General features: G+C 47.2%; 2 protein-coding genes across 3 annotated transcripts in view; one reads left to right on the forward strand and one right to left on the reverse strand.

The window, feature by feature from the left end:
* LOC119170586 (thromboxane-A synthase) overlaps positions 1-11,827 on the forward strand; it is a 33,596-nt gene extending 21,769 nt beyond the window's left edge. The window contains exons 10-15 of the mRNA XM_075887060.1: positions 3,106-3,196; positions 3,278-3,386; positions 4,564-4,652; positions 9,542-9,682; positions 10,536-10,701; positions 11,562-11,827. Of these exons, the coding sequence (XP_075743175.1) occupies positions 3,106-3,196; positions 3,278-3,386; positions 4,564-4,652; positions 9,542-9,682; positions 10,536-10,701; positions 11,562-11,678 (713 nt within the window). The 3' untranslated portion in view covers positions 11,679-11,827. The remainder of the gene's footprint in view (positions 1-3,105; positions 3,197-3,277; positions 3,387-4,563; positions 4,653-9,541; positions 9,683-10,535; positions 10,702-11,561) is intronic.
* Positions 1-12,810, reverse strand: part of LOC142796438 (Na(+)/dicarboxylate cotransporter 3-like) — a 136,823-nt gene that overhangs the window by 112,488 nt on the left and 11,525 nt on the right. The window lies entirely within an intron of this gene.

A 12,810-nucleotide genomic window follows, 5' to 3' on the forward strand; every position in this document is an offset into this window, starting at 1 on the left:
GGTTCAACATAATCGTGGCCGCGTAACAAAATTGTAAAACATAAGGCTCCGCAAGGAAGGCTAGCTGTCTGAAGAAACCAACACGGCACCAATTAAACAACAGTACACTGTCAATCCCGTAACATTCTGACGCCCACCACATCCCGCCTCACGTCAGTGTCCCGAATACGCACCTCAGCGTTTCCTTTTTGATTTAAAGGGGCCATGACACCCACTTTTCGATCACAATCTGTGTTGCGTGGGTTAATCCTTTCACAAACACGCTGACGAAAGTTTTTCGCATTTGGCCGGGCACGTATTCCATAATGAAACATTTTTTTTTTAATACACAGGTGTACTGCCTGAGAGTCGGGCTGTACCAATACCACCTAGATTATCAGGCCTGATCACTGCCGCCATGACGTCACTCGCTTTGCCCGAGCGAATTCGCGTACGGAAGTCTGTGAATTCATTGCCACCATCGTCTCCCGTTAAAAGGCAAGGCGTTCGCGGCAAGTTTTACATGCTTAACAGCTTTATTCTGCCTTTTGGACAAAAAAAAAAGGTACTGGTTTACGTAATGTATTGCACGTTAAAGCGTTTGGAGACTCACCTGTGAGCCATTTCTTCCACGAAAAAGCCAAAGATTGGCGCTATAGAACGTGTAGATGATATATAGGAAGGAATTTCATGGACCAACAAATTGACAAAATAAATGTGGTAAATTTTATTCATTCTTTATTTACTTACACCCGCACGCATACGCACACCATCTGGAGCATGCAGAGAAACTGTTCCTAACTCATTTTTAAAGTTTCTGTGGTTTTATTTGTACTCTTTCCAACATCGGTCTTCATAGACACGTAGTTATTGAGGAGAGTGTGTGCTGCTGCCACAAGTTTGGTATTCAGCAAGATGTCAGAGTGATGACTACTACAAGATAAAACAAAATCTTTTGTTTCACAAGAATCTCTTGTGACCGAAACAAGAAGCGGCGTTTCCTCTTTTGCTCTGGCCCCTCTCGCCGTGGTGGGTATAGTCGGACATATATACCTTAGGGCCTGGAAAACTTAGTAATGGGTCTATATTAAACTGTGTAGGTGGGCACTTCTACCACACTGCCGGTACTTGGATCGCTATATTTTTGGTAGTGGATCTTAATTATTCTAGCTTGAAGTAGAGATTACACCCCCGAAAACCAATTAAGAAAGCGCTTTACCGTGTCTACACGCATCTAAATTTCATAAAAACATATTAGACTAAGGTGCTGGCCGCAATAATACTGCAATAGCGCGATATGAAAATGACAAGAAAATACTATGCACAAAATCAATGCACTAAGTAATGCAACAGCATTCCTTCCATTTTTGTCCACCAAGTTAACAGAGGTAATACGCGTCCGCGGCGCTGTAATCGCCAGTTGCGAATTGTTTACTGATCCTAAAGGAAAAACGCTTCTTCTAAAAACGATCTGCTACGCACGTTTATTAATTTATTGCCAGGGCCTACGCCAACAAGTCACAAGCACAAATGACACCCTTATTTTCGAGCAAGAACTGAACACGGTGGCGATTGAAAACCACTTAAAAATACGTAGTATGAACACACGTGCATTCGGGTCACCATGAAAACGGATGTCGACATCAGCTTGACGAACGACACGCTCCCATTTCGTTCTTCGGTTGTCCTTAGGAAACAAGAGCACTCGCAGCATTGGTCCCTTTGCCGCGACAATTCGCCACACAGCGTCGCCCAACCGTTCGGATTTCCAGCCTTAGAGATTGCGAATATCCATTGCACAAAGCGCATCATATATCCACGCTGCAGTTCACGGACACAGAAAAAGATGGCCTTCTCCAGTCGCCAACAAAAACACTAGCACGCCACGAAAACTTTCGTCGGGCTTGGCAATCCATGTCTGTCCAGCTACGAGAGCAAGCATATAGGCACGTCTGTGCAGCGAAACACACTGGTCAAAACGGAGTGACGTCAGAGCCCATGGCCGACACAGTGAGCAGGCCTAAAATAATCTAGGTGGTATGCATTGGCTGCACTCGCGATCAGTGACGTAACAAGCTACTAGCTGTGCGAGTGTCCGTATTTCAAGGAAAGATATTGGTCCATAATCAGCTGCGCGTGAAATCGGGAACACTGGGTTTTCTAGAGCTTGTCACCGAAATTGAACAATTTGCAGCAGCAAAAATTTGTTAAAAGACTGCAGCTACGCTCCTTCCAACCCATGGCGTCCCACTTGCCACGGAAATATGGCGGTTGCCGCCTGTGAGTGGAGTTTACGGCCGGCGACTGCTCTGACTTGTTTTGCACAGTAATCTTCTTTTATAGCGCAGTTTTCATGTGTTAATGGGTATAATAGACCCTCTACTTGCGGTTCTTGTGTGAAAACCACGAATAGTAAGATGGCCGTGTCATAGCCCCTCTAAAGTATAGGAATTTGTGGCACTGCTATCAATCACCCCTTATGAGAAGGAAGAGTAGTCTATGAGCGTGTCTAATTATCCTACTTTATTATACGCACAGGTTTTCGTGCTACGCTCTATCTGCCTGTATACCTAACGTTCGAGCCATTATGTTCTGCAAAACACGTGAAAACAACGTCTGCGCAGACGCACATGGTTATCGTGAACTATTGCTGTTCATAACACGACGTTTTGTTAGAGATCAAAATTTTTATGCAGTCGCAATGTTAACTGAAGCCGAAGCGATGAGCTTATGTAGATTCTCCAACGTTTTCGTACTGGCTGAGCCGTCGCACCTGTGTATTATGGCTATAATCGGGTACAACTTTAGAAGTCCGCAGCATTTTCTTCTTAAAAGCGGATGCATAGAGGCCTGCATCAATGGGCACGCACTGTACACTGACGTCAGTAGCTGCAAGGCCATTGGCTCAAAGTTCAAATAAGATTGCCGAAGTGCATGTGCGGAAATATTTCTTCGGAGGTAATAGATTGGCTGCCGCGCTTCAATAGTCTCGGTGAGGGTTCTCCAGAATTCTTCCCCGCGTGACAAAACATTTCGCGCCAGCCTTCCCTCAATTTCTGTACAACCACTGTAGTAATGACATTAAGGAGATTCCGCCATCAAGTCTGTTTTCTTATTCATACGCAGTGGCCTCGGCAAAAAGCCTCACATACTCCAGCAAGACTATCCTGGACGATGACGACATCACGCAGAACGCCTTCCTTGTCCTCGTAGGAGGGTGCGTCTCGATCTCTGTGTCTTTGGGCTTCGCGAGAGGGAAGAGTGTTAATCAATCTATCGTCTCTTTGTTCCTTATTAGATACGAGACGACGAGCAATACACTCACGCTCGTCTCTCACATGTTGATCAACTACCCTGACGTGCAAGAGAAGGTTCGACAAGAACTGTTCACCGCATTGGGACCGGACGTAAGTCACACACACAATCAATCTTGTTTGCAAATGACCTACGCTGTATGTTGCCAACAGTTAATTTCCTTCTTCTCGACTAGCTTCTGCACTAGCTAAGAAGGGAAGGGGTTGAGGTTCGGAATGGGTCCCTTCGATGACTCGAGTGCTCGTGACAGCGCGAAGGAAGAGCCGTAGTCCATGAAGAGACGCTTTAAATGCAGCACTCCGGCGTCTGCCCGGGTGCAAACCTGAACCTCCGCCCTCCATTTCACATTCGAACATTCTCTTTTCAACTCTCGGTTGAACAAAGGGTCTCCACACAAGCCAATCACTGGTGTGGGCTCACATCGCCACAACCAATCGCAAGAACACTTTCATAGCAGGCACTGAATTGGAAACAGGCACGTTACCACATATAGCACGAGAGGACATAGGTTCTCAGCGTGGAACACACTCTCCCATGTCAGTCCGTGCTGGCCTCCGCCGGCTGACCTCCGTCGGTAGCCGTTCTCACGCTCGAGCTCCATCAGTGTTATCATTAAATGTTGCTTCGTAGAAGCCTCCTTAAGAGCGGTGGGTACCCCGTCATTCCCTGTGCGCTAACCAGGTGTGCATGCGACAACAAGGCGCCCCGCCGTCCTAACAACGCTCGGTAATGACGTATAGCGCGGGAGAATAAGCTCGTGTCCATGCTGCCACCATGCCTAGGTCCGCCCAGTGGTCGCGTCCCTACGTCATTCTCAATGACACACGTGCATGACAACAATCACTTAAATTCAGACGGCTGCGCTTGGCCTGCTTCTTGCAAGATGCGCTTCCGGTTAAGCTTTGCCCTTTTCGTCCTAAACTGGGTGACTTTGACGGCTCCACTCGTAAACCATGTGAACGAAGGAGTCTTCTTTCTTTCCCGTGCGCGGCTCTTCCGCGTTCGCCTTCGCGGAACCGATCGGCGTCGTTAGTTGACGGGACGGGAACTCCTCCGCGCTCTGCAGCAGCCGTATTAGTTGCGCTACACACAACACGCCGCTAATGGGTGCCTCATACTAACTCCAACTATGAAAGGTCCGACCCTTATCGCGAGGAGGTCGTACATATGATGCGTGTGATTTATTGGTATGGTTATTTCTGTGCAATGTACCAGCACGCTGACCTCACACTGTTGCTTTCATGGTCTCATCTTGTTTGCCCTGAACAGGAGGAGATCAGCTACAACACGATCCAGAAGCTGACGTACCTCAACTGCGTCATCCAGGAAACCATGCGCCTCTACCCGCCCATATTTTCGTAAGTTCTCGGCGGCTTTTGACGCACCAAATACGTAAAGAAGCGCGCGGTGTTGGTGTTAATAAGCCCTCGAATCACTTTTTCATACTTGGCGAATTGAGCTACTTTCACGAATAGAACGCAAAGTATACATAACAATAATAATTGTTTGGGTACCACGTCCCAAAACAGTGATATGACTATGACAGACGCCGTAATGGGGGGCTCCGGAAATTAATACCCGAGTCACACGGGCACAAAAAGTATTTTAAGCAAGAAGACTCTGTTTGAAAAAGAGTTCCACGTGCATACACACGACAGAGAGCAGTATCTTTTGCAGAAGCGGTCTTTCCTGGAAACGGTGTTCGATTAACTCTTTTACGGCGGTAAAAGAGTAGCCTCGAAACCAGTAGGCGCCAGCAATTTTCAACATGGCAGCACAATTAGACCATCTGGTGTTCTTTAACGTGCGCTGACATGCCACAGTACATGTACAGAGCACTTCACCGACACTGATATGTGACAGCCGGGACTGAAATCGAGCACGCGACTTTCTGGTCAGTACCCTTGCGTGTGAACAGGCCACGCACTCTTCCCACAGCCGCACCGCACGTGCCGGAACACCTGCCACACGCAAGCAGAGGTTGAAAGATTGTCGTCAATTGGCTTATTTGTCCCCCGCTTGCGTGTGACAGGGGTCCCGGCACGTGCGTTGCGGTTGTGCGGGAAGCGCGTGGAACGGCCCTAAACCGCTACAGCACCACGACGGATGCAAAACATGCAGAATATACGTATCACAAAACAGCAGGGCCCCACCACACCAGCATGTTTTTTCTTTTCTTTTTTTCTTTTTTTAACTGAATGGTAAGGGCGAAAACTACCTACCCATTCATTAGTCATTTGTTAGGCCTAGTCTTCCAGCTGCTCTGCCACATGGTAGAGAGAGCAGCCATACCTCATCGCTGCTTCGTTACAAAAGTCGATGCACGTGGACGGAAGACTACGACGCGAGAAAGACGAAACAGTGGGAATCTGATCGGTCTCGGGACGCCGTTGTATCGGTGCAGGTAATGACATCCCCGTTGCCGAGGCCGGAGGCAGGGATATAGCCATTCTCACATCTCTCAGACCGCATCCATTCTTCTCTGCCAGCAAGTTCAAGCAATGTTCTGAACTTGAAAGCCACATATCGCCGCAATCTTGCAAATGTTTGTGGCCTCATCTTGCGAACGGGTGGTTGTCTATTTTTTGTTTTATAATTCAGTAAAACATTGTTCATTCGACCATCGTTAATACGGAAAGTCGGATCATGCGGACAAGCTCTTTGACGCCAGCATGTGTGCATTGTCTAATGCCATGAAGCTCTCGCTAATTCAGTCTTTTCTGGCCGCAACCCAATTATTACGGATGGTCCTTTGAGCGCGTCGAGGCGGTGTTGTCCACGTCAGTATTTTCGTCGGTTTGTGAGCATGGTGTAGTCCACATGCCGATCTGTCTCTCAGTGCCTTAACTGGATGCAATGCCCGCCCAGTGTTGTAAAGCTCAAACAAGGCGCACACTGTTGACGATGACGAGTTTTCAACAGCGGATAGCCGTGGTCCACGTGCTGTCGTGTGATTATAAAAAGTGGTAAACTCTACTATGGGAGACCTTTAGCTGTCCCCTGGCCCCACACTTCAGAGAGCGATGTCCCCTGGCCCCACACTTCAGAGAGCGATGTGTCGTGTTTAAAAAACACTGGTGAACGATTTAGAGCACCCGGTACTGCACTATGGGAGAGCACTAGGCCGTCCCGTGGGCCTCTGATACACAAAGAACGAGAAACACCGTAAACTCTGACCTGTTGTTAGAAAAATTAGTTAACGATTTAATGTACTCGGTACTCTACTATGGCAGAGCTAAAAGCCATCCCGTGTGCCCTCGCCACTATAGGACTGCTGCTTAAGGACGTCTATGAAGAGCCTACTCATGTTGGAGCAAAACTGTCAGCGAAACTGCGAGGGATCACGAATTGTGACCTATTTTTTTCTGGTTAAAAGCTTTTTATTTTGTTTTTGTTAACATTTTGTTCTGTCATATACATTGATTGATTGGGGGATAAATTTCGATGTTTTCACGTTGTTGTGCCCTTTTATTTTCCTTGTTCTGGCTAACAGCACTTTTAATAATGTTTTTGTTGTTTACACCGGTTTCTACACCTGCTGTAGACGCCGGATGGTGTTTTATGAACGCAGGGACATAGTGTGGTATTGAAGTGCATCGCCCCTCATGTGCTATATTCGCCGGCCATTTACCTGCGAAAAAACTATCGTCAAGTGCGCGTGGTGGTGATATTGATAAGCTTTGTCAATGTATAAATGTTTAAAAAGCTTGTCAATATATAAATATTGATAAGCTTTTTAGGCTACACGCTGTGATAAAATTAAATGCCATAGCGTGTGCTTAGACAAAGCATTACGCTTACCCCATAGTTCTCTTCACAGTTAAGCTGTGTAAAAGAATACACCCGTTCTCTTCGCTTTTTAGTGTGATTGCAATTATATGGACTATCTCGGCTGGATTTAGCCGCCGACGTCGATCTCATGCGTCGTATATGTATACGTATCTATATATATGACAACTCAAGAAAAAATTCAGAAAAAAACACTCCGGCACGCGGAATCGAACATGGGACATCCGCGCATAGTTAACGCAAAACTTCACTTACTGAGCAACCGAGGAACAACTGCTTCGACGTTCCTACGGCAAGCTATTTATATCTACCACTGAACGCTGTTGGTGGGCATCTCGGGTGGAGTGGGGGGGGGGGGGGGGAACTATTGTGTTTTCAGCATTATCAGCAAGATGGCGCAGTGAGCGCGCGGCGGCTTTCATCTCTCACGCGTAACTTTGGGCCGCGCAGAGAATAAGGGGGTGTACGGTCGATCGCGCGCCATTATCTTGCAGTGGGGAGGATCGCACGTCTTGGCTAGCCTTTGGGTTTCACTAGAACGATTCTGTTGTAGTCACCGGGCGCACAAAGGTCACTGCAATCGTTGCGCAGCCTCCGTTTGCGAAAAAGGCGCGCTTTTCAGACACAGCGAAGTAACAACTGAGTCGCTTATTCGCGTTCATCTGTACCTGTGAGTACGTTCCGTGCGTCATTTGCGCGTGAGAAACGCGGGGAATGTTTTGAACTGTTTGCCATTCTGCGCGTGACCTTCCAATTTGCTGCTATCGCGTTCATTACTACGCCTTTGCGGCAAAGCTGTGACTTTTTTTTTAATAACGGATGGCTAACTCTCAACTTGCTATTTTTTTGAATAAGTGACGGCGCCCCTCCCCCTCGCCAATAGTATTCGCTCGTCCTCCACGAGCAAGCATACAGAAAGTACAGAGCATAAGTTCCTCCAAATCCCCCCCCCCCAATCCCTAACCCTCGCGAAGGAACTCACTTGTCATGAATTCTCCACATCCCTAAGTAAAAAAGTGGTGGCTCCGCCCTTGTTTTGGAGTTCTAAAGGTTTATAGTTACTGAATACCTAGTGCTGCTACGGATGACGTATCTGTAGCGCTGCTATATTGACAGCGTGTCAACCAAAAAGACACATTAGACATTTCGTTGCTTTATAACGGGCTTCACGGCAACACCTCGATAGGGTGCTGTAAACTACACCTGCATGAACGTGTAGTTTGCGTGTCTCTGAAATTAGTTACAGCAGTCCTACACTGCTCTACTAAAAGAAAGACGAAAAATGTGTAATGCCTCTTTCACATTTGTTGAAGTAATTCATAATTAGCCCCGCGTCCGGGGTCTAGTGGATACGGCGTTCGGCTGCAACACCGAAGGTGGCGAGAATCTGATCCCCGCTGCATTTTTGATGGAGGCGAAAATGTTTGAAGGGGTACTGGCACAAAATTTTGGGGCCGAGATAGCCTGCGGGATCAATTCTCGCGAACATTTGTATATCATCTGCATAGTATCAACAACGAATATGACTTCGAAGGTATCTTAAATTAGTTTTGAAGTTTGAGTGAGTGACCGACTCCATAGCGCTATAGACGCCCTCTGAGGGGACCCCAAGGTGACCCCCTACTTCCCACGCGTCACCACGCTGCGGTCAACAAAACAAGGTATGATGACGTCATAGCCGCCATTTTTCTTTTGCCGCGTTAGTTCCCGAAGTCTATATTTCTCGGCGGCTGCGCTTAGAAAGTTTTGTGTTTGGCGACATTCCAGTGCCATTTCCTATTCAAAAGTAATTCTTGATGTGGATCGTGCAGAAGTGCGTCACACTTCTGTGGGCTGACGTAGTCAAGAGTTGCACACGCTAGGTGGCGACAGTTGCACCAAGTTTTTGGAACTCTCTCAGACCAAAACTGAAACTGATCGATAATGAGGGGCCTGTAAATAATTATCTATCGCGTGATGCAGCAAATAATGTGTTGTGTCATGACTAACAGCCCTACAGCAACTCATTGCAGCAGAAAAACGCGAGGCCAAATATTTTGTGTCAGTACCCCTTTAAGGTCCGTGTACTTAGATTTAGGTGTACGTTAAAGAACCCCAGGTGGTCGATATTTCAGGAGCCCTGCGTCCCTCATACTCATATCGTGATTTCGGGGTTGTAAACCCGAGATATTACTGTAATTCAGAATTAAACCTGCGTGTTCTGAAGAGTTTGTCTCGTTGGGCTTTCAGGTCCGTATATTCGCTTGTTTTCTGCTGTATGATGTCATACGAGAGTTATTTTGTGTATTTATTTGTGTACGACAGCATTCAAATCCTTCTTGTAGCTATGACACTGTTACAAAAGGTTTGTGATTATTATTTTGTGCGATACAATTCGTCTCATGAGTGATATTTAGCGTACACACGAGTCGCATATTAGGCGGTCACTCGCGTATTAATCCGTCTCGCACACGTGCAGCTTCGTGACACGGGAGGCCGTGGTGGACAAGCAGTACGGCAAGCTGAAGATTCCCGCAGGGACTGCTGTGATGGCCGCCACGGAGTACATCCACCGGGACCCCAGCAGCTGGGAGAAGCCGAACGCGTTCGACCCGGACAGGTGACGTCCCCTCGCTCTCATTGGTGGAACTAATAGCTCGGCATGTGACGTATTAATTCGCTCATATGGCTGTACCCACTTCTGTTGTAGCGCAGTATGCGCTATAGCACGAGTGGGCTACAGAAGGAAATTTGTGCAGAAAATGCGGCATTAAAAAGCACATAAACTTGTAAGCAAGCATTTGGTTGCCAGACGAGGATGCCTTACAGACGCACAACTTAAGTGTATGATACAAAATCTACGAGCAGGGCATAAACAGAACCAGGTGATTAATGCCAGTCTTCTATGTCACCTGGGAAGAAAGCTCAAGAGAAAAATATCAGTGCGTACAAAGGTACAAAGCTATGAAGCCTCATTGATGACCTTGGTGGGAAGTGAGAATAGTTGTTGAATAAAATAAATACCACTTTGTCTCTGTGGACAGTCGAACAGCAGGAAACGAAAGAGCCCTTTATTGCATGATGCCGGTGTGTTTGTACAGAGGCAGGGCAGACTTGCGCATGCGTAGTCACTGCAATGCTTGATCACGTTGCACCTGGTCAGTCTCCAATATATGCTGTTTTCATTAATCCAGTACATATCTATGCCCACAAGATATGGTTGCACGCGCATAGCTTTCTGTTGCAGATCACCTGCGTCGGGCGTAGTTTCCTCCTCCATCAACAGAAAGCAAGCGCCCGTTCTTTGCAGTGTACGCGTATACTGTTGCTCGGTCTCTATCTAATATATGTGTCTTTCTAGGCCAAATAATGATCTACTTTCTGCTAACACAATCTGGGGCGTACTGCGACCCGCAGGCGCCAAGGCTCGGTTGAGGACTGACGCCAGTGTTGTTCAACCGCCGTGCATGCAGGTTCCTTGCCGAACGTCGCAAGGGCCAGAACCCGCTGGCCTTCCAGCCGTTCGGCGCGGGACCGCGCAACTGCATCGGCATGCGGTTTGCGCAGATGGAGCTGCGCTTCACGCTCGCCCACATCCTGCGCAGATACCGACTCGTGGCCACGCCCAACAGCGACAAGGTAATGGCCAGCTCGCACTGGGAACGCGCGACAAACTCATGGGCGCACGTTTATTTGGCGAAAAAACAGAATAACGGTGACGAGTGGCAAATCCCTCTACCAATAATTGTATCAAATGAGTAATCAATGGAGGGGTGTTACCATAACACACCCACGATCATGGTTGAGGTAGATTTTTCTGTTCAGCAGCACCATAGGGCCTCATATTAAGCTACCGGACTGAGGTGGGGGTAGGGAATGAATTCGAAACTCCCTAAGCATACATTTGAATCAAAATATACGAAATCAGCCACGGAACGCCTAATTAGTGTTAGAGACCTCATTGGAAAAATTATCGTAAGCATACCATACACTTACTAAATTTCGTTTGTACATGTATGTCATCATCCACAAACGTATATAAGACTTACTTCCACTGTAATGTACACTATTTGTTCATACTATGGGGGCTACAACCATGGACATCAGCAAGATTTTGTCTTGGGAGGGTGTAAACAAGTGTTGACGCAAAAAGCATCATGCGATGATGTCGCACATCAGCGACATGGAATGTCGGGATGACGTCACATAACGTGACATTACCTGAAAACGTCATCGCATGACATTGTCGCTTAGTCAAAAGTGCGCCGACCGCGTAAAGACTGCAAAACACGCGAGGGAAAGCTTTCAAAGGTGCGGGGGGGGGGGGGGGAGTCGATACAATTAACTTTTTATTCTAAGATACTTCTTTCGACTTCTAGTCGTCCAAGAAGATGTATAAGAAACCGTGTGACTTTTTTCCTGGTCTCATTCCCTTTTTCTCCTTGAAATAGAAATAAGTTCCACTGATTTATTGATTGATTCATTCATTGCTGTCTCAGGAACCTGCGGAGATAGACATGAATCCCTTCGTGCTGCGGATCAAGAGAGGAGTGCACGTGAGGGCGGTTCCCCTCTGGGAACGCGTGCAACAGCTGCCGTCCGGCCCCGCCGTGTAAATAGATCGACCTTGAAGCGAGGCCAAGATCGCCCGGGTGTGCCACCAGCATCTGTATATAACCACATCGCGTGCATATACGAGAGCGTTGCCATGTTTCGTGCATCATATTCTATCATTGTGCGCCAATAAACTGACTGCCACCTCCGATCTTCGTGTGCTGCCCCATGCGTGCTTTCGTGGGAAGAGCGTATGTCAACAATATTTCACCAAGTGTGCACATGAACCCGAAGCACATGTGCCTACGTGCCGGAACGTGTAGATTTTGTCACATGAAATTTACACGGCACACCGAGCACTAAATGACACTCAACCACACTTTCCTGCCCGGCCCCCACCTCAGATCAAGTAGAGCTACTGTATATTGCCACGGGCATGGAACGAGGTTGGGATATGCCACTAAGCCTATATGTGCCTTGATGAGAAATGAGAGAGGACGAATAAGAAGACTGGACGATGAGCTCGTGTCTCCAGTGATCGGTTCGAAGTGCAGTGCTCCTGAGAACAGACGTTGTGTTGTATTTGTAATTACGCGACAGCATGCTACCTAAAGGTAGCATATACAATAACTCTAAGATCGCAGAAGTCCCCCCCTTCCCCTCCCCCCCCCCCCCAAAAAAATTCTGCCTAGGCATAACTTTTTTGTATACAGTGAGAGTATACAAAACGTGAGGCGCCCCTCGGATCTTGTAAGCGATCACCATAGATAAGAAACAGGGTGCTGCGGCTTATTTTGGGATACCACAGAATATAAAAAAGCTATATCCGCTAGATGCTGAGAAAATGGGCTCATTTGATGTTTGTATCCCAAGATAAGCGTTTTTACTGAGTGCTCCACTTTCGTTCCGAACAATTCTTGGACTTATATAGAAGGTTAAATTTTCGGAGCACGTCACGCTTACTTGAACAATGTCACCAACAAACAGGTCGTGTGTGTGTTTTCTAATAAAGCTCACAACACGTGTGTTTTGGACAGTGTAGAGCGCCGCACAAGATGATAACAGGCTCTTTGAAGACATAATGCCCGCACAATGTGGCTAAACTTGCTGGCCACGAATGATATAGTAATAATAATCATTGTTGGGGTTGAACATACCAAAACTGCCATATGATTATGAGAGAAGCTGTAGTGG

Source organism: Rhipicephalus microplus, chromosome 2, assembly GCF_043290135.1.
Source record: "Rhipicephalus microplus isolate Deutch F79 chromosome 2, USDA_Rmic, whole genome shotgun sequence".
Lineage (NCBI taxonomy): Eukaryota > Metazoa > Arthropoda > Arachnida > Ixodida > Ixodidae > Rhipicephalus > Rhipicephalus microplus.